A 25667-nucleotide genomic window follows, 5' to 3' on the forward strand; every position below is an offset into this window, starting at 1 on the left:
GTTGGTCAAAATGAGTGGGAGAGCACGCGTTTTTCAATTAGAGCTGTGAAATCGTCTACGTGTTGCATCGATATTATTTTGTGTACTAAAAAGTTTCATAATAAATATATATTTAAGAACGGTAAATTAATTATTTTTATTATATTATAATCTATATTCTATCTACTTTAATGTACAATATTAAAAATTGCAATATTTTTTATTTGTTATCGAAATAACATTAGTCTCTGGAAAATGATGGTATGAGACAAGATGGGGTCTTTGATACAAGGAATGATGGGATACCTCATCATGTGAGGTTCAACAACGCCATTGTTCTCTATTATAATTGTAATTATATTTTTATAATTAGTAGTTACTATTTATTACCACTACGGCTCTGGTCTCCGGCCGCTCGAGCGAGAGTGTGCCACACTTCACGCTGGATCCGCATATATCCCAGTTAGCCAAATGCCCACTCGACCAAATCAAGTGGAATGTGTGCTGCACACATTGCGAGCATAAGACTTATGTATTTTGTACCAAACCCTGCTTGAAGCTGAATTTGGTTCTCATGTGCTAATGATTTTGGCATTGAAATTTGTCGCCAAATTCCTAGTCGAATGCGGATACAGATGGATTTCACAATCCATGCGAAGTCTCCACGTAAAATTCCATGCGGAATCATGAGGTCTTTTCGAGCCAAACTGTGCCTTCGATATAGAGGGCAGGTCCGTCGCATTAAGAACGGACGTAACCTTGTTCTAACAGTAAATATCGGTAAAAATTGAAGTAAATCTTCCTGTGTAGGGTGGGAAAAGGTATTTTATTTAAGTTTCAATGCGTAATAAAGATAAAGTGATGTGTAAACACCACAATGTGTCGTGAAAGACAAAGCGCCGTGTTGTGTAATTCGAAGAGCGTACGTGCGAGAAAGAGAGAGAGAGAACGAGCGTGAAGAGTGTGCGTGCGAGAGAGAAAGAAAAGAGCGCGAAGAGTGTGCGTGCGAGACAGAGAGAGCACGAGTGTGCGAGAGAGAGAGAAAAGAGCGCGAAGAGTGTGCGTGCGAGAGGAAGTGGATTCGAAGAAGATTGAAAGAAGTATATGGAAAGGGATGACGGAATATTTTTAATTCATTAATTTCTTTTAAAGCCATAATATGTATAATTTTTAATTAATGATGCGCGTATGTTAGGTGTTGCGCGTTACGCGATCATGCGCAGTGCAGTTTGCGACACCAGACTGGGAATAACAGCTCTCACGACGAAGGTGTCGGTGTTTCGACACGCGCACTGATTCCGTCTTGTTTGATTAGTGATTCCTTTGTTAGTTAATTACTAATTATTAAGTTCGTGAATTAACTCTGAAGCGGTGAAGACTGGATGAGCAGTGGATTCGAAGGAAGGAAGGATAGAAGCAGAGAAGACGCCAGATAAGTATTGCCACGTGGTATTGTTACCAATACACGTAACAAATTATTATATATTTTGTATATTCTTTATTCAGTTTTCTTTTACCCCCATGGATCGTAGAGTTTTGAAGAAGTCGGTTTCGCGAAAACCGTATAATAAATTAAGCGCTAGGCAGAAACGAAATATTCGGCGCGAAATAACCTCAAATTTGAGGAAGTTTTAACGTGACAATAAATTACAAAGTCCCCCTACTCTTGATAATCTGCAGAACATTCCCAGCACGTCTTCTTTATCCGTGCCTGTCAGTAATAATAGTAATGAAAGTCTTCTTAATATTCCCACCACATCTTCATTTACGCATGATTCGTCTTCTACCTTTTCATGCGATGATGTGGTTTGGGAATCTGCTGGTACTGTTTCAGAAGTATCATTTCGTGATGGTTTAGCATCTTGCTTTGTGGACAATAATTTAACGCACACTCAGGGGAACAACATCTTATCTCTTCTACGTACCCATTCGTGTTTTTCTAGTTTGCCGAAAGATATAAGAACGCTCATTAGTATACCATGTACCAGTGTCGTCACCACTGTGGTAGAACCAGGAGAGTATGTTCATTTTGATGTAGAGTTGGAAATAGTTAAACAGTTATCTCAATGTTCTCCAGTAATTCCTGGAGAGTTGCAATTATATTTTCATGTGGATGGATGTAGTTTAGATAGTTCCAATACAATTCAAATTTGGCCTATTTAAGTCAGAATTGTAAACATCTTAAATATTAAACCCATTGTAGTAGGGATTTATAAAGGCACTCAAAAAACCGAGGATTGTAATAATTATCTTCAAAAATTTGTCTCTGACATAAACTTGATAATGTCAAATGGAGGCATTACGTTCCACGAGAAAAAAATTCCAGTCGTATTAAGGTGTTTTATTGCTGATGCACCAGCGAATCGTCGATGGATGAAGAAGACGGTAACATATTGGGAATGTCCCAGTAGGTTATCGCTGTGCTGGTTCATTTTGAAACAGTATAATTTATTCCAAGTTGCACATCGTACATTACATATTTCTCGTGTTATGATAAATTGTATTGTTATTATATATAGATACGCATGGAAAACAAATAACTTTATGTTATAATCAATAATATCTTCCATGCCGTATTGTATAGTATTATTTTAGTACTCTAAACTTTATATAGTACTCACAAATATTTTTAATTATTTCAGATACCTATTTTTCCAATAATGCTTCACTACCAGGATTACCACCGTAAGTAATTTGGAACAAATGTCAAAACAGTATTATTTTGAGTTGATTAATGAATTGAAAGTGAGTATATACATTATTCTAGAATTAAAAAAAATTTTTCTTCGAAATATATCTATTGTACAATGAGAACAGAACATATATTGTGTCCTAATGTAAGGCCCTTTTTGTTTGTAGGAAGGAGAAACTAAAAGAGTGGTGTGCTGTCCGTGCTGCCCATGCCTAATGACCTATATTATGTATTATAAATTAATTAAACTCTTCTTAAGCGTCCCCATACCTTATTTTCCATTCGAGGGTTTTATTTCCATTATTTTAAGATTTGAATATTTATTTTTTATTTTATAACAGTTTTGTTATGATAATTGAATTTTATATCATTTTTATTTCCTTTATGTAACTTGTACCGTTCATTTTTTAAAATTCTATTGTCTATTCGTTTTCTTTCTTAAGATTATAAATATGAAACAAATAAATAATATAATACAAATATATGTAAAATAAATTAAGATTAAAATAAATACGTTTGTAAACTCAATTTTCCCTCTCGTCGTTTATTCCGATTTTTCCCGATATTTACTTTCAGAACAAGAATTTGTTCAGAACTTTCTATGACGAAGGCTGATCGAAGCGAAAGTTTGGCACGAATATGCCGTGGCAGACTTTCCACTGGATATACAGATGGTAATGCGGATACAGATGGATGGCACTTCCGAGTCAAATTTTAGTGGCAGATTCAAAGCATTTTGCTTACTGGGTACGTACACGAGGATTCTAACGGTCCAGGAGTCCGCAAACCATTTCTCAATACTGCTAAGATGGGGCTTTTCCGTGGACAAAACCGTTGGTTAAAAGATAAATCTAGAGCGCTCGACCCCTCAAAAGTCCTACTTTTGCGTTTTCTAGACGTAATTTGCAATATTCTAGAGTTGCGACTCGAACTCGTCGAGTAAGAACTCGTGCTTCTTCTAGCGGCCGTTCGTGACGCGACGATCGCCTTGTCACTTGACTCCTACATTTTGCCGAATATTGTAAATTACGTCTACAAAACGCAAAAGTAGGACTTTTGAAGGATCAAACGCTCTAGATTTATCTTTTGCTTTTCATAATATAAACAAAATAATTTTGCAAGGTGTTTTAAGCCGGCAGTGGTACACAATATTGATGCAATTATGTGTTACGACGCTTGTTGTCAGCGTAATGGAACTGCCGAATGCGCGTGACGATACGGCCCACAGTGGGCAATTTGGACAAAATCGGATTCAAAGTCAACGAACTTTCGATAGGAATAAGGTAGAGCGATGAAATTTTTTTTAAATGAAAGCTGAACCTTTGTAAAATATGGGAAAAATAGTGAGATTATTACCAACGAAAAAAAATCCAATCATTTCAACGAAAAAATGACTTCATTAGTTTTTGTCACAAAAATCTATTTTTTGCAAAATCCTGAGGTCGTAGACAAATTTTGAGACCAGATTTGAAATCAGCGCGAAAAAATCTATGGGAAATGATGTGTAGCATGTTAAAAAAAATTTTTTTCCGCGCGTGGTATTGGAGAAACTAAAATTTTCTTGAATTTGTGCGCGTTTAACGAATTTTCTCGAGGTTAAAATACGTTCGTACCACAATCTCTCTATTTTTCCCATATTCTACAAAGTTGCAGCTTTCATTTAAAAAAGAGTTCATCGCTCTACCTCATTCCTATCAAAAGTTCCTTGATTTTGAATCCGATTTTGTCCAAATTGCCCACTGTGCGGCGCACAGTGCGGACAAATCGCCTGTTTTCGGCACTTCTCGTAGTTCGGTTATTAATGCATATATAGAGGAAATTTTTTACAGACAATTATATTTACCAATATAGTTTATAATTTTAACAAAAAAAAATTTTTTAGAAAAAAAAATTTATTATTAAAAAATAACAAATTTATTTTTAAAAACTAACAAGTTTAGAACAAAATTAATAATAAATTAACCATATGTAAAATTAACAATAATATACTAAAACAAATTATAATATTAGTGAATAAAATGAATAAACTCAACCAAATGCTATCCGAGCATGCTGCTGTTGCTTCGCTATCCGAGTCATTCTCAGTAGTTTGATTGCGACTCAAAATCATTGACTCTCGTGATCTTGCACATTTCGATCTATCCTTACATTCTTATTACTTTATCAATAGTTATAAAACATATATTAAAAACAAATTAAAAAGACATAAAAATGATTGATATATAATTATTGCAAAATTGTATTATGCATACAAGTGGTTATTATATGATTATTATTAACAATTTCCATCCTAATACGCATGTTTTGCAAAAGAAATGTATTTCATATCGTGATATACACGAATATTGAACTTTCCCAGTAAATTCCCCACTGTAACTGTGGCGAACAAATGGCAAAATTTTTTACAACCAAATTTGTTTACAAATGTATACTTATTGTTAATTATTCACAGAAAATGAAATTTAACAATATAACTAATACATGTAAAAAGAAAATAACAAATTTTCCACGATAGATCCTAAAGGAAAGGTATGGACAGTTCTTAAAAAGTTTATAAAATTGAGAGTCGCAAAAAGTCGCAGGCAAAACTATGAAATTCTTAAACTATAATAAGTAATGTATCCGAATATGCATGAATCTCAGGATATATTTTGCCGTTTTTGTTTTATGTTAATTTGAAGTTTTATATGCAATTAACAAATAAAACCACCGTTGAAAATTTGTACAAAAAATAAATCTACTTTATTAAATGTATAAAGAATGCATATTCCTTGGTAAGAACTATCCATTACACAGAATTATTATTGCACACTCATTTACAGTTAATATAACATGTTTCGATTTTTGGCACTTTAGAGAGTGCCTCCATGGCCAAATTTTTTTACAAAAATCTACATTTGGTTACTAATGCATATGCAATGGTAATTAGTCACAAAAAATTAAATGTAACAATAAAATTAATAAGTTGAAAAAAAAAATTATTTTTATGCATAAAAAAAATTGTTAAATGATTTTTAAATGAATAATAATATGCATTTCCTGCTAATAAAGAGTTCTGCCAAAGGAAATTTTCGTGCATCGTCAAATAAAAATGTAGTGAGATGTGCCGACTTGTCCGCACTGTGCGGCGTGGCGTAACATGGTACTTTTTACTTATAAACTATTTAATACTAAAACAATGGATTAGAGCTTAATATCTTTTGACATACAATAATATTTTCCTATGACATACGAGACCAAAATTTGACTGCGACAGAGTTGCAGAGTGCCTTGTGGGCGCGGCGATATGTTTCTTGCGAAACTAGGTATGTACGTATTTAGTTTGTATTTTAAAAACAAAACGGGACTTGTAACTTCTACCAACATTATTCATATGTTGAAGGTGCACTCTATTGCGTGGTATAGTTAAATTTTCACCTTCGTGTTTAGTCTTCTAAATAAACTGAAAAAGATTCGCTAAAATCGGTCATTTTGAAGGTGTTCTTTTTACTTTAATTATTGTTAACACAAATTTTCGCACATTCAATTATATCACCTCATTCAGGTAAGTGCTAAATTCAGGTCCAAATAGTATTACACGCATGTTACTAAAGCACTCTTCAAGCATAAAAAGTCTTTTAAGTAGAAAATCTGTATTTTTCTATCAAAATCAATTTTCTCAAAAACATCTAGGTAGGTACTAAACAAAATGTAAAGATTTGTATTCAATGTATAAATCTCCATGAAAATCGCCAACTCAAAGTTACTAATAAAAATACGTGTCGAATAATGTTACTTTTGAGAACATGACAAACTTTGATACAAAATTTTTTTAATATCTATAGAAAACAGATGTACATACAATACTAAAGTGAAAAAGTAGGAAAATGATGTTTAATAAAATACACCTTAATTTTTTCAGAGCCTTGTAGACTCAATGTGAGATTGCTATTTCCTTCCTTCCTTTCTTCTAAGATAAAGATCTCACAGACCATGTCGCAACGACTCAACCTCTTTATTAAAACAGCAATGGGGAAGGGGAGGGAGCGAGTACCTTAATGTATGAAGGACAGTTGCACGAACAGATCGTATTCACTATTGTTTTTAAATGGTCGTACGTTCGTAAGCACGTTGTTTTACAGTAGATACTTTGTCGCGATAGTACGGATCATGATAAAAAAAAACAGCGGCTGCACTTGTAGTAATTATTCTAACAGAAAGTGAAAAGATCAAAAAGAAATGAAGAAAACAGTGTAAAAATTGGTTCTTGCAAAGGAATATTCTCACATGAGTTTATTACGTGAGTTACGTACCAATGAACTGGCAAATTTCAAAAATTACTTTAGAATGGATAACGATGATTTATTTTATTGTTAAAATTACTTCGCCACACAATTACAAAACAAATCACAAACATGAGAAGTACAATCATTGCTGAAATGCCTGCCTACGGAAAAAACAACCGCAAAGGAGTTAAAAATTAAAAATTAAAAATCTCTTTTTTTAATACACAGATAGAAAGAAATCGCTTCAACAAACCGTAACGCTCATAAGGCTCGTTCACATACTAAATAAAAAGTAAACAAATTTAATTGTAATTGTTAATAACCAAATCTAGAATAGGGTATCGTTTCATTTTTTCAGGGGTTGAATACTTTTTAAAAATGTTACATAGTCACGATTAGACTGCGGATGTATATGCACTTAAAATATGTAAAAAGCATATGCAATTTATGCACGAAAAACAAATTAATTCCGTGTATTATAGTTTGCAATACAGTAAATTACAATCATTTTTTCTATATTTCTAGATTTTGTCAGTAAAAATCAATTTACATCCTGAAAACGACCATATTATTGGAACATATTTAAATTTGCTCCAACGTTCAGACACTATTTTGGCCGCTCCACACTTTCATTGCATAATATTTTTAAAATTTTTGACAATTGCTTCTCTATTTTTTCGAACCTTCGAACCTATTTTTTCGAGAAATGCAAAATAAAAAATACATTTTACATACAGCTTATATTACATAAGTGTTACATTGTTTTTAAATTTTTACGGAAATCTACTTGGTTTAAATCAATAATAAATAAATAAATAAAAAATACATTTTTGAAATATAGAAATGCTGTTATAAATTTCAATCCAACTCCCACATCTTTATCTTTCTTCTATAAAAATATTATAATGTTTATATGAATCTGCATTTTGATAAATTAGAATTATCGACATGCATTAGAAAGTTATTTTCCCGTTAGATATTCTCCAAGGTTAAAAATAAAATAAAAATTATGCTCTACATTATTGAATAAAAACTTTATTCCACTTTTATCAATACTGGGCATTGTATAAATAATGGTATATAAATAGAATTCAACTTAGCCGTATATGTTTAAAATCATGTATAATTTAAATCTGTCGTTACAGAAAGATGTGTTAATTTTCTTCAAATAAAAAATGACCAATGTCAACGACTTTGATTGTTCTGTTACCTTGGATATCTGATTCGAAATTGGTTAGTTGAATAATAAGAGAGTAAGTATCGACTGCATAGTATTATATTTCCGTATGTGGATACGTATGTAGAATATGTGCAAATCGAAGAGAAACGATATTGTATTGTTAGCGTAATTGGTGAAGCTGAAGACAGAGCTAGAGCTAGAAGTACATCAGTAATCCCTTCCCGTGAAGATAGGTTGTTTCGTGGTCCGTAGCCGAGGCTAGAGCGCTTGTGCTCTCGCGTAGCAAACAGCGGTGGAAGCAGTGGAAGCGGTGGAAGCGATGGCAGCGGTGGTAGCGGTGGCAGCCGTGTCGCTGCGAGCTGCGAGCTGTCAGAGTCGGTCGGTCTAACAGAGAGGCTCGGAGCGTATAACCTATATCCTCGCCGTGGCGCTATTACATTCTCCGTGCCTCCTCCCCGGCGGGTGGCGGCCGCACCTCCTCTTTCTCGACGATTTTAATCTCGTTAGCGGACACGTGCGCGACCCCCGCGCCTACGGGCCGCTATACGACGACCTACCGTGTTGGGGCTTCGCCAATCTGGTTTGGTCTAACAGGATTCTCGAGCGACCGAGGGTTGATAAAAGGCTGCGTACCGTGCGGGCGCGGCGCGAATCGCAGGAGGAGTTACTCCGTTCGAGGTGTGGGCGCTCGTGCAGCAGCAGCAATAACAGCAGACGACCTCGTCATCGTCTTCTATCCTCTCGTTCCCGGTTCGTTCGTTCTTTCTACGTAGTCGTCCACAGCCTCTGTCGATTCTCCATACGTTGCGTACACGTTGCGTGTGTGCGTGCATATATATATATATACATATATATATATATATATGTATATATGTATGTATATATATATATGTATATTCTGTTAGTGTGAGAATCGTATCTCGTCTCGCGTGTGCGATACAAGAAAGAATAGGATAGATCGAGCGAGCGAGCAAGCGACAGATACGGAGAAAGAGGGACAAGGAACGGTAGAGCGAATCGAAGGAAAAAAGAGAGAGGGAGAGCGCGCGCGAGACAAGGAGTCGAGAAACCAAGGAGGGGACGAGAGAGAGAGAGAGACAGAAACAGGGAGTGATAGAGCGAGCGAGAAAGTATGTGTTAGAGGGGGGTGGGAGGGAGAAGGGTGAGAGAGAGAGAGAGAGAGAGAGAGAGAGAGAGAGAGAGAGAGAGAGAGAGAGAGAGGAAAGAGATAGAGCGCCGGGTGGATTACCACACCCAACCGCGCCGGGGACCGAGTGAACGAGTGAACGAGCCGTCCGAGAGCTCTCTCGCGAGTGGTACGCGGGTACAGCGAGGGACCTAGGGACCGACGATCGAGATTGACGGAGTACGCTCGGCACTCTTTAGATCTCGATCCAGTGGACCTCGCTCTCGTGAAGTTTCTCTCCGACCGAATAGACGATCGCCGAAATCGCGCGGTGCTAGCAAACAAAGCTGGAGGAGACGTGTGCGCGCGTGTCTCTACCGCTTTCTCGACTTGTTTCGCGAGTGTGTTTTCTCACGTTACATTGTAGTACGGTGCGTGTGTGAGTTCCGTGGATCGAGTAACCGAACAAAGCATACGAGTTCGGAATAAAAGTTCGTTACAAGAATCAACGAGAAAACACGAAAAGAGTAGAGTAGAGAAGAGAAGAGAAGAGACGAGACGAGACGAGACGAGACGAGACGAGAGCAGCAGACAAGCCACCGGTCGAGGTTCGTGGTTGTGCGTACATGTGTTGATGTGTCGCTGGCGTCGTCGAGCCCTGCCAGGAGTGCTCCGTCGCCGCGTGTGCCGACGTCGTTGAGAATACGGGGATCATATCCACGTTTACGTCGCCGTCGCCGTCGCCGTCGTCGTCGCTGTAGTTGTTGCCGTCGTCGTCGTCGTCGTCGCCGCGGCCGCCGCTCGTCGTCGTCGTCGTCGTCGTCGTCGTCGTCGTCGTCGTCGTCGTCGTCGTCGTCGTCGTGGACAAGTGGTTGTGAAGCGTGCTAGTGACTGTAGTGACGGTGGTGCGGTAAGTCGGAAAGAGTTTCGTTCGCGTTTACCAGGACCAGAGGGAAGCAAGAAGAGAAACCACGAGGACGGCGACGAGACTTCGTCGCTTGTTCGCGGTGGCAAGGTAATACCGACACCGACGACGATACCGTGCCCATCGAGCCCGCTGTTGTGCACGACAAACCTCGTCGCTCAGCAATCACTCGCCACCACCGTAAATCGCTTGTTCCCTCTCTCCCTTCCTCCCTCCCTCTCCCTTCTCCTTTTCCTCCTCCTCCTCTTCCTCCTCATCCTCTTCCTCATCCTTCACATTTTTCTTCTCTGCTCCTCCTCTATCCGAGGATCCTGCCGTCCTAAGCCATGGCGTGCTGCCTATCGGAAGAGGCAAAGGAGCAGAAACGTATCAATCAAGAGATTGAGCGGCAACTACGAAAGGATAAGCGCGATGCCAGGCGGGAACTCAAGTTGCTATTATTGGGTAAGTCGTATCTTAATCGGTAACTTATACGCAACGTTTCGTAAAACGTGATATCATTTTTTTCCGATAACTATACTCCAATACACAGTGTATCGTGTATCGCATATCGCTATCTGTCTTGGTCTCGCTCCCTATCAAAACATCGGGTGTGCCGCCACCGATTTCTTTCTGTCGTGCCGTTGATAAGTTTCCGCTAATGGACCACTGAATGTTAGTTTCATTCACGCAGCTTGCGAATCTCGTGCCTCTCAACGATAGATCGCCGTTCCTGCTGTATATCTAAGACCGATCGGAGAGAGTGTGGTTGCTCCAATCTATGTATATAGCCGGCGTGCGCTTGACAGCTCCCGACCATACTGTTACACGATACTAGAACTTCCTACCGGCCCCTATACAAGTAGCTGCGTTTATCGAAACCTCGAAGTTTTTCGTCTCGTTTCAACTCGAATGACCACACTGTTATTGTTAGCGTTCACCGTGTGGAAGAAAGTCGGCGTGGCTTTCAAACTGTAAAGTCCCTTACAGGTTATACCTCGTGTAGGTTACACGTTCAACGAATTCTCAAATATTTCCTATATCCGGTGTCTTTTGCAATCGCAACTAAACTGTGGACGTTTGTGCTATTATTTATATTTATATTTCGAATGGCTACACGATTATGAGATATACGTATATATGTAAATCTCCATGTGTGATGCATATTATAATACGTGTATGTATATTCTATTGTGCTTTAGTATGTTTTCAGTGTGTAATTAGATTATGATTACGTAAACAACCGCAGTCTAGTTAGAACCGAATGGTTGTTTTACCAACATATTTTGTTTTTTTTTTATCGATAATGACCGGTGATGCGACAAATTGTTTTGTTTATCACGCAATCAATTTTGAATTTCTTTGAGATCTTGAGCGATATTCAGTTCGTCCGTTGTCTTAAAGTTTAAAAATTGCCGGAAACTGAATTCAGCACGTAGAATATTGAAAACTAATGAAAGTTTAATAGGTTGTTGGAACATCTAGTATGTATTGTGATATCAGTGTCGCCAGATGAGGGGAGGGAGCACGAATTGAGTGGAAAAAGTTACCCTCTTTCTGCCAGTACCGGAGTGCTGTGCACGACAGAGACGAAATGCGTCACGTGACCGGCCCGCGACAGCGGAAGCGTGGGGAATACTACGGTAGAAGGAGAAATTAGAGTGGGGCACAAGTCTTGATCTGGCGACACTGGTTGTGATCTTATTACAACGGTTTCATACTGTACTTACTCTAATTTAAACTTGCTGGACTTTGTTATTAATTACGACAAAATGGTCATGCTTAAACATGATATTTGTCACCTTCCTGTTTATTGAAACGAGAGTATCGAGTGTGCGTGACTCATACTCTCTGAGATTATTTGACTAATTGAACCTAGATGAATGCTAACGTATCATATTGTGCTCGGAGGCGTTTATCAATTGCGATAACGTGGTCATCGACGCGTACAAACTTTTTTTGTTACCCGCGAATGGTGCATCGTGTATTCGACTTTTTCCTGGTTGCATGCCGATTGATGTTATTCACAATTTAATAAATTACGACAGTACGATTACCAGTGGGTTATATTGCTTGCAAGATTTTTATTTGCTGTTCAATGTAAGATGTATAAAAATTCCTTATCGAGTCTATTCAAGCTTTTTATTATAACACGATGATCGAATAAGAGCAACGCGATAGTTAATTATTTAACAACGGATCACCCGTCGGTGATTAAATTTGTTTTCAACGACGATCCCATTGCATGCGTATCTCTCACGATTATGCATAGATTTCTTGGGCTCGACGGCGTGTAAAAATGCGAGGTGAGCGTTTTTAGAAAACTGTTAAGATATTAAAAGCCGCTTTATTATTATCGCTCACCGTTACTTTGTGGACCGCCGATTGAACGGATCGATTTTCCCATACGAGAAATTATCGCGGTACGATTTTATAACGTCTAATAGCGTCTCACTTGACATTATGGTAATTCTACAAAGTTATATTGGATGGAAAAAAAATGTAAGAATAACAGAAAATTTCGTGTAAACGGAAACTCGCTTCCTAGCTGTGTGTCATCGTTAATCTATATCAGCAAATAAATGATTTACGATTGGGAGATTCTGTTCTAAAATTAGTACAGTTATCGAGAGGCTCACATTGATCTTACGTGTACTCACTTTTATATCTTGTCCATCTGCGTGCTTTCGACTTTCATTACATACAACATAGTATATAACTTCAACTTACAAAAGAACTTCCAGAGCTACTGTGGTTTTGAAATCGTGTAGCCATATTAAACTATTTACGCTTAAAGAATTAATTATTTCGCCGGAAGTTCGAAATTTCGATAAATCCACGTACACGTTCTTAACAACAATTTAAACAAAGTAACCGCCGTATTGAAAACTTTAAAGGCGTGTTGCTTTTTTTTATATTAATATCTTATGTTAAACGATAAATAAGTTTCTGCGATCAATGAATTTTACTTGCAACAAGTTCCAAGCGGTTTGAGTATTAGTACCTTTCTAATATTCACACGATTAATAATCTTCTACGGAAGACAAAAATCTTACAATGAAAATACACCATTTACAGTGGGTTTCGTCCACAGTAAGCTTTGTGCGGTTCACAAAAATATCTGACGAAAATGTGTTAAGATAAGTCATGACTCATCTGTGACTCGTGCTATGTGGAATTTATATGGGATTATTTTCAAACAATACTTTTGAATGCGTTGTATTAAAAAAGCGTTACACATTTCCAATTGAACATGTTATACCGAAGCTCCAGCAAATACCTCATAGGCACTTCGAGAAGATAAGCTATGGTACAATTATTAGATTTCTAAAGAAAGAGCACCACACTTTTGCTTTGTCGTGCAGCTTTTGATAGTTCAAATAGTATCGAAATGAATCCAAAGGTGACCTCCGACCGGTTATTTTTACTATAATGTACGTATCAGGATATAATGAAAAATAAAAAACTTCTGCGATAAACTAACGGTTGGAACGAAACGACTGTTGAACTCTTAATACGTTTTAATGTGTCAGTTAATGATATTAGTTTCGGGGTGATGAACCACGTGCCACAAACGAATAGTATTCGTGGGACATCTACATATATGCATGTATGTTAGTAAAGTTTTGCAATAATTTGATTATGTCGTGATACATGTATAAGTTTAATTTCACTACTATTACTATGAGTAATATATTCATTACTATTATAATGAGACATGCAACTATAGGCCCGAACCAAGTGGTCTTTTCGTCCTTATTATTGAAATCGTAGATTGCGGCCGTAAGCGAATTGTAAAATAGAAATAACTAGAAATGTTAGGGAACCTGAAATATCTAACAATTTAAAACATTCGTCAGTACCGCATCTAGCAGCGGGCAAACGGGGCACTTGCCCAGGGCCCCGCACTTATTGCTAGTTACTTCCACAATTGATAAGAGATAAATAAATGTAATTGCAATTGTTGAGGCATCCAATTTCTTACTTTTTTATTATACTATATGTAGGTATACATTGTCTTTTTATCAGACCCGGGCTTGCCTCGGGCCCCGCAACCTCTAGGGACGGCTGTGCACTTCGTTTACATACACCTTGCCAAAAGGGCATTATTTCTTTCTTTTAGATTTCGCAAAATTTTTGCTTATCTATCTGCTTCAAAACGTCCATCATCATTGTTTAGTTACTTTTATAGCCTCTTCTTTACTTCATGAATATCGGAGTACTTATTTTTGAGTACTTATTATATTGGATGTACTACACATCGAAGTATGATTGTAAATTGGAACAAATGACATCTACATTAGGATGCTCCTTAGTTATGGGGGGTCAACAATTTTTCTTACCCTCCTAAATTGTAAGACTTTAAGAAAATAATATTTGTTCAAAATTTTAGAATGATTGAATAACGGAAATCTCTCACATTTCAAATTCTGATTTTACAGATTTCATGCCAATTTCGAAAATTACGGTGTTCTATTAATTAAGAGGTATCAATCAATATTTTTGAGTAACAATGCAATTTTGTAAATGTATAATAGTAATGTGTACGTAATATTGCTAAAAATATATCTACATAAAATTTTTTAATTTTTATTTAATATTAGTATGTAACGTTACATCTAATTGTAAACCCTGATACGCAGCTAGTCATATTTGTTTATGGTTACTATATCGTTTGTTTACAGGAATGTTATTATTTAATATTTTCCTGTAGTTACATAATTTATTAGTTAGAAGTTCAATTATATTTGCAGTGACGAACAAACCATTATAGGTAGATATGGAAGGAAGGCTTATAGGTAGATATAATTATATATACATATAATACATAGTATGTATACACATAACGCGAAATAAATATACTTCAAAATTGTATTTATTTATTCCCGGAAGAATTTTTCTTTGTACATGCAGAAGGAACTTGCTTAACATAAATATAAGATGATATAATATGAATGAAAGGACTATTTTCTATTATTATCCTAATATTTGCAAAATTTGTACTATCTATTTTCTTTGTCTTTTGTTAACGTTATTATATGTTTAATATTAATTTCATGACTGACTTAGTAGTATCATTGATTATTTTCAAATTTTATACTGCAGTGGAACTTCGATAACTCGAACCTCAAAGAAAGGGAACTTAGGGGAAAGATTTATAGAGATTTTGTATGACTATTAACTTTTCGACTTGTGAAGATGTAAAGAAAGACAAGACAATTGTGCCTTAACTTATTCATACAATGTTCCACAGCCAACTGCCTTTGCGAGCAAGACGCGTGCATTGCATAAAGAAATAAACAATTGACCCGAGGGAAGCCGTTGATTTAGAGTTAATTAGAGGCCAGAGCTCTTCTGAATTCGAATTGTATAGGTAAAATACATACTTTAACACGTGATAAATGGTTCGAGTTGAGAAAGTTTTAGTTCGAGTTGTAGAGGTTTTTACAGCTGAGAGCGGAAGGGGGTGAAGAGAATTTTCGTCTTATAGAGGTTTTTCGAGTTACATATTGATGTGCAAGTTATCGAGGTTCCATTGTATTTCCAATCCTATTGTATCTATAAATATGTTAGGTCTATTAAAAAAATTTCGATTTACTCATTGCACACGATAACATAATTTTCTATATCTATGTATTTCAAAATAATATTTTTGTAAGGAGTTTCTATTCGAATATTTTAAAATTTTTTCTACCAAAAAAAGAGACACGCCTACACTTTCTAGTATCAGGTACTATAAATGCCCACGAATTGATTTAATCTGACTCAATTTATGCTTTTCAATATTTTTATACATACTTGTAGAGATTTTGCAAAAATTACAAATCTTGCTGTGAAACTATTCAACCATCCTTGATATGGAAATAAGCTATACATACACAAATATATATTTTTATATATATATATATATATATATATATAAATAATATATATACCCAAAAAAATAAATATATAAATATATAATAAATAAATATATTACTACTACTACTACTACTTACTTTATATTATTTATAAATATATAATTATATATATACCCAAATATATATAACAAAAGAAAACAAACAACCGCCCAAAAAGAAATGAAAGTAATAATTGAGTTCGTAAATATTCGCAAGTTTATCAGCCATGTATTGCGACATTCTGCTGCTAGTTTGTACTGAGCAATGAAAACAAAAAATTGTTTGGACACAACAGTTTTCCCTAGTCAACTATAACCATGTGTATCCATAATAAAACTATAATTTATAATTATTCTCATTATAATTATTCACGGCACTGTATCATTTTCTTGCAAAATATAAAACGATCCTCTACAATTTCTCTATATACGTAATTGTTCATTCTACACTATTCTCTCCGTAACTGTGAAAAGGACCTGTACCGTAACCAGAAGTGACAGCGTAGAGTATTTACGTTTCACCTCCACCATCAAATTCCCCTATCACGACTCTCTCGTGCAGAGAGTCGTCGCTAGTATCGTTAGAGGCAAATCGAACTACATTTAGTAGTAAAAGAGGAAGCATTTTGAGAGGAATACAAGCCCGCCTGCCTGGCTACTCTGACCGTAACTGATAAAATTGTATCCTTGTCGGGGGGGGGGGGGGGATCCCGCGTTGAACCAGTGACCGAACCAGCGAGTTATCGAGTATCAGTAAGAGTCACACTAATGCAAGCGTAGCAGAAGATTGCAGCTTTTCTAATTTTTTTTTATGATACTTTTATCGTTGCATTCGTATTTTCTGAGCAAAATGATATTCAACACGTTATAATTACGATTATAATTACTCGTTTAATAAGTGACTAAAGTTTCCGGCGTGAGATAGAGGACGATATGGAAAAAACAGAGGCAGAGAGTGAAAAAGAAAAAAGTGAATTCGGAAAAAGATGAAAGATTGGAATTTTTCGTTTTCTAACAAGAATGACAACAAACACGATTACGAATATAATTACTTATGTAACAACCAATTGAAGTTTTGGGTTTCACATTTATGGTAGAGACACGAATTCTGTAAATGTGAAGTCTGAAACTTTAATCGCTTGTATGTATTTATGTTCGTAATTATATCGTGTTTGGTGTCACTTTAATTAGAAAGACGGGACGAATACGATTTTTGAATTTCATAGGCTGAGCTTGCACGAGTCCTTTAATGTTTGCCGAGCGCATCGAACTTCAGTTTCTCGTTCTTTTTCAATCACTATCTTTCTCTACGTTCGGGACATTACAAAGAATGTCGTAGTACATCTTCTGTAACTGTGACTCTGCAGACCCGAAGTTTTCACAGCAATGGAGAGAATACTATAAATGGGTTTTAGAGATTTAACGATATTACTATTTGTGGACATTTTAAAATTCTCTTTGTACATTCTCTGTATATGGAGATTATGGATTACTTTACTTAGACGGGCAAGGAGAAAACATTATTGGGTTTAATTGTAAGAATACGAAGTTCCAGTTCTTTCGGTTGATACGTCTTGTACGAGTTCTTGCACAGTTTAGACGGGTGTGTATATTATGGGGGTATTATTTATTGGACGCGTCGCTTTTGGGAGATATTTAGGGGAGAAGTTTATTGAATTTTTATAGTACAAGGAAAATATTGTGTTGTATACTGTATGTTTGAGCATATTCCAAAAAATACTGTGTAATTTTTATGCATTTATCTTTATTTTTATTCGTGTTCTTACATGCACACCGTAACTTGCAATTCGGAATGGCCTCAGGATGGCTGAAAAATCGACTTTTGGAGTATGAAAAACCAGAATACCCCCTAAAACTCTCTTAAATTATTGGGAAAACTATTTCTCTCGTTACTGAGCCCAACATCCTAATGTTTGACAACAAAATAAACTTCACTAATAATTTTTAACGTTTTTAATAACTTTGGGACATCTTTCTCTTAATATCTATCAATTTCGAGATGTAAACTTTAAGTTCATACCCTGTAGTCACGACCATTCATTTGTTTACACCCTATATGTACAAGTTGCGCGATAAATTTCGATGAAGCGTGCGATGCTTCATGTAGGCTGCTTTAAATGAAATTTACTCATTATCCTTTTCTACATTAATATCCGACAGAGTTGAGCAAAAAGTAATTTGATTAATGATTAACGATTGTAACTAACGCGAAATTATGTTCATTATTAATGATAACGATTAGTAACTAATCTAATAATCATAATTCATGAATAGCTTTAGTAATAAAAGCAAATGCAATCAAAGTCACGATTAATTCAGTAAGTATTAATTACGAAATGATTATTTCTCTTTATTATGATTAACTCATAAATTGTGTGCTATGGTAGTTATAATAGTAACGAACAGTTTCTAGAAAATCTGCACGTATTTAATGATTTATCAGAAAAATAAATTATTTACATAGTAAAATTAAATGTTGAGTTATGTTTATCTGCATGCGTATTATCAGGAATGTCGTCACTATATCAGAAAATAAAAAACTTCAGCTAATCAATGCAAACACAAACTACAAATGTACTACAGTAGGTAGAATTTTCTACATTATACATCCGAACCAGCGGGGAAACAAAAGTGTACGGATGACAGAACAATCACTTTTTTTATAGTAAATTTTATTTATTTAAATCATATTCCAGAGACTCAATGGTGCTTAAAAAAAATGAATTATATTAGCAAAATAAATCAAGTTTTATTCCCTGTACTATTACCGTGTTGGACGTTAGTACTACATACTTCCACTGGAGAGCATGAGCGCAATATGTAGAACTGAGTTATTATACTGAGGATATCAACAATAACATTCACTACCGCTTCCATGCCCCGCAAATGACACTACAAGAAGAAATCATCAACAAACATAGGACTACATGAAACGTCAGTTTCAGTAAAAGAATAAAGTAATCGACTCATGAATTTATTCATTCTACCATTACAGATTACCGACTAATGATTATTGATTTATTACAGAAACTATTAATTGATTAATTATTACGATCGCCTTGATTACTTTTTGTAATCAATTATAAAAGTAATTATAAAATAATCTATTACTGCGCAACTATGGTATTCGAGTGATTCCAGTTAACCATGGTATAAATACATACCTAATAATTACAGTTAGAAGTTATAAAATGACATGTTTGATGTAGAGTTTGCAACATTAGGTAAAAGTGGCCCGAAGTTCCATTCGAGAGTTTACAATGAAAGTAAAAGATGTGTAAGTAAGTAAGTAAGAGATGTGTACATACATATATAGTATTAAGTGACTTTCTTAATAATTTCTTTTTTAGTCTCTTTTTTTATTTTTGGGAATAGTATCTGTTTGCAATCTATTGAAGATAACAATGGTGTCTTTACAAATATTTATATTAGGAGGAAAAAATAATCATATACAATGTTTACTCGATATATTTCCCAAATATCTCGCCGATAAAAGTCCCAGAACTATCCTCACTGCTGCGGGGTATTGTACCCCGTGAGAGGCCAAACAGCTTCGCAGTCCTTTTCTACGTTCGTCCTTTTTCGTTAGAGTATCAAAGAATAGTATCTTCTAGCCGATATATATCCCTGGGTAGACCCGTATTATGGACATATATCGAGTAAAAACTTATCAATTTTTCAATAAGGATGGATACGTTCTATACATGGTGGATAAATGAAAATAATTTGGCATTTCGTTAGCGCAAAAGTGCATAAATATGATATCTTTACTAATTTCTACCGACTCTATATTAAATTTATACTAAGGGAGAGTTTCAATAAATTTTGGACCAAAATGTAGTTAGGTATTTTTATGTTTAGTTCAAAATACTATTGTATAATAAACGTTGATTATTTTATTTATGACCATTTAAGACAACTTCTAAGCTATGAACTGCTAAGAGCGTCTATACATAGATATCACAAAAATCTTATTGTTAACATCTTATTGTCAATTGTATTGTAACATTTTCAAAGCTGATTGCTACTAGCAATCGAACAACATACAGATTTTAACCGATATTGAACCGGTTATATCTGTCGTGTTATTTTTATAAAATTATTGTTAATTGATTGTTGATGTTCTTTAATTGTAACTATAAATCAAAAAAATTTTTATCCAATATTATTCGATATAAAAAAACAAGCAATTTTTGTGTTTACCATGCCAGTTCTATTTCCGTTAGTTTACGTGACATTTCATAAGATAAGTTTCTCATTTTCAACTTTGGGGACTACTTGAACTTGGCGACTGGTACGAAGTAATATGTTGCTTGCTTGATCCTTCTTTTTTTTAACAACAGAACGACATTTTTGCATATTCGAACAAATACTGTAGGATCACTGGATATCCAAAGAAAAATCAAAATATTTTAAATATCGTTAAACACTTGCGTCAAATTCTTTATCCGTTCTTCCACAGATATCACAACAAAAGATAACTTCAGTAGTCCATTTAAAGAAAGGAAAGCAAAATAAAAATGTTGTTTTACACTCTATCTTGAAACAATCTTTTTCGATATTTTTTTCACAGTGCTATTTTAAACGTTCGAGTCACTATACAAATATAGCTTTTACTAAATACGAGATATAGTAGGTAGTCGCTCGATAATTAGAAGTCGCTTAAGTGAAACCTTGCAACCTTTTAAGCTCACACGGATTACACACGCATGTGTTTCTAGTTTCTACTCTGACGCCAAGTTGGGATATGTGTCCCTTATGGTTGTAGAGTGTAGAGCAGGGGTTCCCAAAGTGCGGCCCGCAAACTCGAGAAATACGGCCTGCGATCTCAGATCGTCCGCGATCTTGAATTTATAGAGATCATTTACATTTTTGCAAAAAAATAAATAAATTTTATTTTTAATCTTGTTAGACTTATTTTTAATCTTCTTTGTTGTGTGGAAGCCACAGAACGAAAATTTCGATTATTACAAGAACAACTTCAAATTGAAAACATCTCATTTTGAATCGAGTAGAATATTAGTAACAGAAAACACTAAAGCATTAGCCGGAAAAATTCTTCAGTCGGAAACATATTATGAAATTATACAGAATTTGTTGGGAGAATTTGATAAACGTTTTAATGATTTTAAGAATCACGGGGAAGAATTTGCTTTATTTTCTGATCCATTTTCTTGGGATCCACAAAATGTTTCCGAAGATGTGCAATTTGAACTGATCGAATTACAGGAATATGTCGAAGTCAAGAATTCTTATCGCAACCACTATTAGGTTTTCTTATAGGTGGATGCGTTAAGGACTTATGAATGTCAACTTGGATTTTTTAAATGGAACCATACATTTTTTATGCACCAACATTTTCTGATGCAGCCTTTTATTCTCTATAAAAAAAGTACTAACCTATGTATGTCGAAACATGATTAGTGTAGGAGTTATTTTAATTTAAATATTGCTAAGCAAATCTCATTCTCTTACTAACGATAATTTTATTTATTTAATAATTATTTACAAAAAAATATTCAATGTAAAGTCTATTCACATCTCAACATGCTTGGAACATCTGCACCTTACACATTTTGTAAGACGTCAGGCGATATTTTACTACATCGTACAAAGTTTGTGCGTAAACTTTTTTCTTTATCAAAGCTTTTCTTTGTAATATTTAAATTAAAATAATTCCTACACTAATCATTTTTCCACACGCATAGGTTAAGGTGCATAAGAAAATATATGGTTCCGTTTCAAAACTCAAAATTGTCCTTCATAATAAAGAATAATAATAATAACGTAAATCAAAGTGGTAATATCTGGTGCCCCATCGTGTATATACGAAAAAATTGCCCTAATCATGATTATTAATAAGTACAAATTGAGATCAAAATTAATCGATAAACATTTACAAGCGGTGTTAAGAATATATTCAGCCGACTTAGAACCAAGGTTTAATGATATTATTAAAAGAAAACAACAACTGCACAACCGCTGCTTGATGAATTTATTATTTTTTCTGTCTTTATTTGAAATTATTTAGTTATTTTTGTTCAATTATTTTTGAATTACGTTAATAAACATTTTGTTATAAAAAGTAATTATTCTCATAAATAAAGAACGATTATGCTATAAAATTAGTATAAATCTTTCGCTTGTGTCTAACTTTTTATCGATTTGAACGTATTTTTCCATAACACTTTTTTTTTTGCCCCGCCAAATATTTCAGAATTTACAATTTGGCCCACCTAGGTAAAACTTTGGGAACCCCTGGTGTAGAGCAGAGTTGGGCAAAATATGTATCTAAATAAAAATTTCGAATAACGAATAAAAGATAAAAATATTTTTATTCGTTATTCGAAGGTTCGAATAAAAAAAGTATCTTTATCCGTCGAGTATCGGATAAATACTTTTATTCGACGAGAATTTATCCGACGAATAAAGATAATTTTTTTTATTCGAAGCGGATTTATTCGAACTTCGAATAATTTTTTCATCTTTTATCTGTATCTTTTATTCGAAGGCTTCGAATAAATCTTCGAATAACTTTTGCCGAGCGCCGAGCATCAAAGACCCAGCGACGACAGACGACATACAATGTAAGCGGATGGAGAATCCCGCACGAATGAGAGTTTAAACTTTTAGATTTTTCAATATATCCTCATAAAATTGTGACGAGCTAATGGAGGGGATTTTCCTGATGAAAATGAGGTCCAATTCGAGTGTAATCGAACAAGTTTCACTGATACCTAATTTTACGATAAAAATTACAATCTCATTAAAGACAGTCCAAATGATGTCGTGTTTGGACTCATTTCGATCGGGATAAGCTGTACAACTCATTCGTATTAACAATATTGTTCTGATTAAAAACATAAAAGCATAAATTGCCAATAATGCACGATTCTCCGTCTGCTTACATTGTAGGCTGTTGGTCGGTCGCTGGTCTTTGAAGTTCCGAGCTCGCAGAGTCGCGAGATATCGGTGTGACACCACTACCAATCCAATTGCAAAACTTCATTGTTTTTCATGATTTTTTTGTGGGGCTTGCGCCAACTAATTCGTGGCATTCTTCTGATTAAAATGACACTAAACACGGTACAAATTGGACTGTATTTAGCATTTTTATCCGTAGATTTATTCGAAGGCTTCGAATAAATCTTCGGATAACTTTTGCCAGCTCGACGAATAAACGGCGACGACGGCCGACGAGGACCGACGAGCGCCGAACGTCGAAGACCCAGCGACGACAGACGACATACAATGTAAGCGGATGCTGAAATATAACATATTAACGAAAAACATGGACCAATAAGAGCGCGACTACGGCGCACGATGACGTGGCGGGGATAGTCTGGCTGGGCAGCAGGATCCATTGAGCAAAAGCGTTCGTGTCGCGCCGTAGTGATGCAGTGAACAAGAGAAGAAGCGGAAATTTGTATTTAAAACTCGCTTATTCAGCCTTAAATGTACTTTGCTGCTTTGAAATGTGTGTTGAAAGTTAAGGGACGTACGGTCAAGTCAACGAACTGCACACCTGGTAGTGGATAGAAGGTACAGTGATTTCTCTAAATATGTCGCCAAGCCCTGCATGATAAACGTCGCGGGATTATCCCCACTACCGCGGGGTATACTCCGCGAGGGGCTACGAGTGTAAACATAACACGGTTGGGGTATATCTCCTGGATGATACACAATGCTGACAAGACCCATGTTGTTGACATATATCGAGAATTCACTGTATACGACAACCTAAGGGATGTGCGGCTCAGCCAACGATCCTGACTTTCACGTTTTTTTACACATTATTTAGTATACTAATTCTTCGAACATCGTAAAATAGTAGAAAGATTAAAATAATTTAAAAACGCGAACTTACTATTGTCAACTTGTTAAAATGATTAAAGTAAGAATCAAATGTCTGTTTGGCTCGTGTCCTTTCTATAGCAACAGACAACTTTTATTTTGCATAAAAATCCGCAAACCAGTGATTAGTTGATTAACTGTTCCAAAAAATCGTCCGTCTCATATTTCAAATAATAACTAGTCTGCGCATTTTTATGCAAAATAAAAGTTGGCTGCTGCTATTGCAAATAGAAAATAATAAGTTGGTGTTTTAAAATTAATTTAATCTTTCTTCTCTTTTACAATGCACCTACTCATTTTTGCTAAAAATGCATGAAATTCGCAATCTCGTGATCACATTAACTGATTGTTGTGATTTACGCTCCAATACAAGTGATATTGCAATTGTTATTAGTACATAGCAATGTGTTGACAAATGTGAACAGTGATTGTGAGTGTGGAAAAATTTCACGGCATCTGTGTGAAATAAACATATGATTAATTTATCGATAAGAAAGTGAAAGTGAAAGTCAGGATCGTTGACTTGACAGCACATCCCTTAGGTTGTCGTATACCTACTATCCACCACCAGATATGCAGTTCGTTGACCTGATCGTAAACCCTTAACTTAACCCTTAACTTTCGGCACTGTCATACCTGAAGTCAGTAATGCAGTTCGTCTCCCAATAGCTCAGTGACACACATTTCGAAGCAGCAAGTGCATTTACGGCCGAATAAGCGGGTTCTAATGATTATAAATCAACTTCTGCTCCTTCTCTTGTTCACTACATCACCGCGGCGCGACACCAACGCTTTTGCTCAGTGGATTTTGCTGCCGAGCACTCCGATTGGTCCGTGTTTTTCGTTAATAACTCCTTAACAAAGCCGGGGCGGACATTTTTGCAAAGGAAAATGTCGCTTCAAATGACCTCAGGAACCGCACCTTTCAAGAACTTGAAACGCTTTGGGACACCCTGTATAGGCTTCGTCTAATATATTTTTCGATGCAGTCCATAATTTTGAAGATATTCGAGAAAAACTATTTTATGAGCATTTAATTCATTATTTTAATATTTAAGGGCCAAGGGACACGCTTTCCCGTTATCCGATCGAGCTCAAACTTTGCACAGATTTTTGTTTATTAATTGGGACAATCCTGGGAGGTGTCGTAAAAAATTCAAATGCTGAAAATAAGAGCCACCCTAACGCCTATGTTTTCTGCAAAGGCTACATATCGACTGCAACAAAATGGAATTTCAATAGAATGTAAAGGAAACTAATAACTTAGGTACATATTTATGATATTTGCCGCCATTAGAGCACAGAAAACAAAATCCGCGCTGTGTCCGCGCGATTCTATTTATATACTATGGCTCTTATGAGAGCGTTTAGTTGTTTAACGGATTACGCGCATTTCGAATGTGTGCTAGCATGAATCGCTTCGACTTGTCTCCTGCATATCCGCAGGTCGTCGCCTCTTTCTGAACAACTACCAATTTTCACGCGGTTCAAATCGCGCGGTCGGAAACGCGCGGATTCCGCCGTGTCTGAACTAGGCCTAAGAGAGCACGCTCGAGCCAATGTGACGAACTAGCGCTATTAGCCTCATCTTATGCGAACCGGTAACTTTAAACAGACCATTTTTACATCAATGTTGCATAACTCGAACAAAAAATCGCACTATGTTCGACAACAAGGTTTCTATGTTAACGCGATTTATCAAAAAAATGTATCTCACCATAAAATTTATCTTATCGTATATAAGGTC

General features: G+C 35.6%; 1 protein-coding gene and 2 long non-coding RNA genes across 12 annotated transcripts in view; all 3 read left to right on the forward strand.

Annotated features, from left to right (window-relative positions):
* The window catches only part of LOC143356654 (uncharacterized), a 707545-nt gene that overhangs the window by 454872 nt on the left and 227006 nt on the right, over window positions 1-25667 (forward strand). The window lies entirely within an intron of this gene.
* On the forward strand, window positions 1025-3066 carry LOC143356162 (uncharacterized). Its single transcript, XR_013082621.1, has 2 exons — window positions 1025-2724; window positions 2839-3066. It is a non-coding gene; the product is annotated as an uncharacterized LOC143356162 (long non-coding RNA).
* Window positions 10360-25667, forward strand: part of Galphaq (G protein alpha q subunit) — a 146741-nt gene continuing 131433 nt past the window's right edge. For all 9 annotated transcript variants that reach the window (XM_076792521.1, XM_076792513.1, XM_076792516.1 and 6 more), the window contains exon 1: window positions 10360-10611. In XM_076792521.1, the coding sequence (XP_076648636.1) occupies window positions 10494-10611 (118 nt within the window). In that variant the 5' untranslated portion in view covers window positions 10360-10493. The remainder of the gene's footprint in view (window positions 10612-25667) is intronic.

Source organism: Halictus rubicundus, chromosome 8 (assembly GCF_050948215.1).
Source record: "Halictus rubicundus isolate RS-2024b chromosome 8, iyHalRubi1_principal, whole genome shotgun sequence".
Classification (NCBI taxonomy): Eukaryota; Metazoa; Arthropoda; class Insecta; order Hymenoptera; family Halictidae; genus Halictus; species Halictus rubicundus.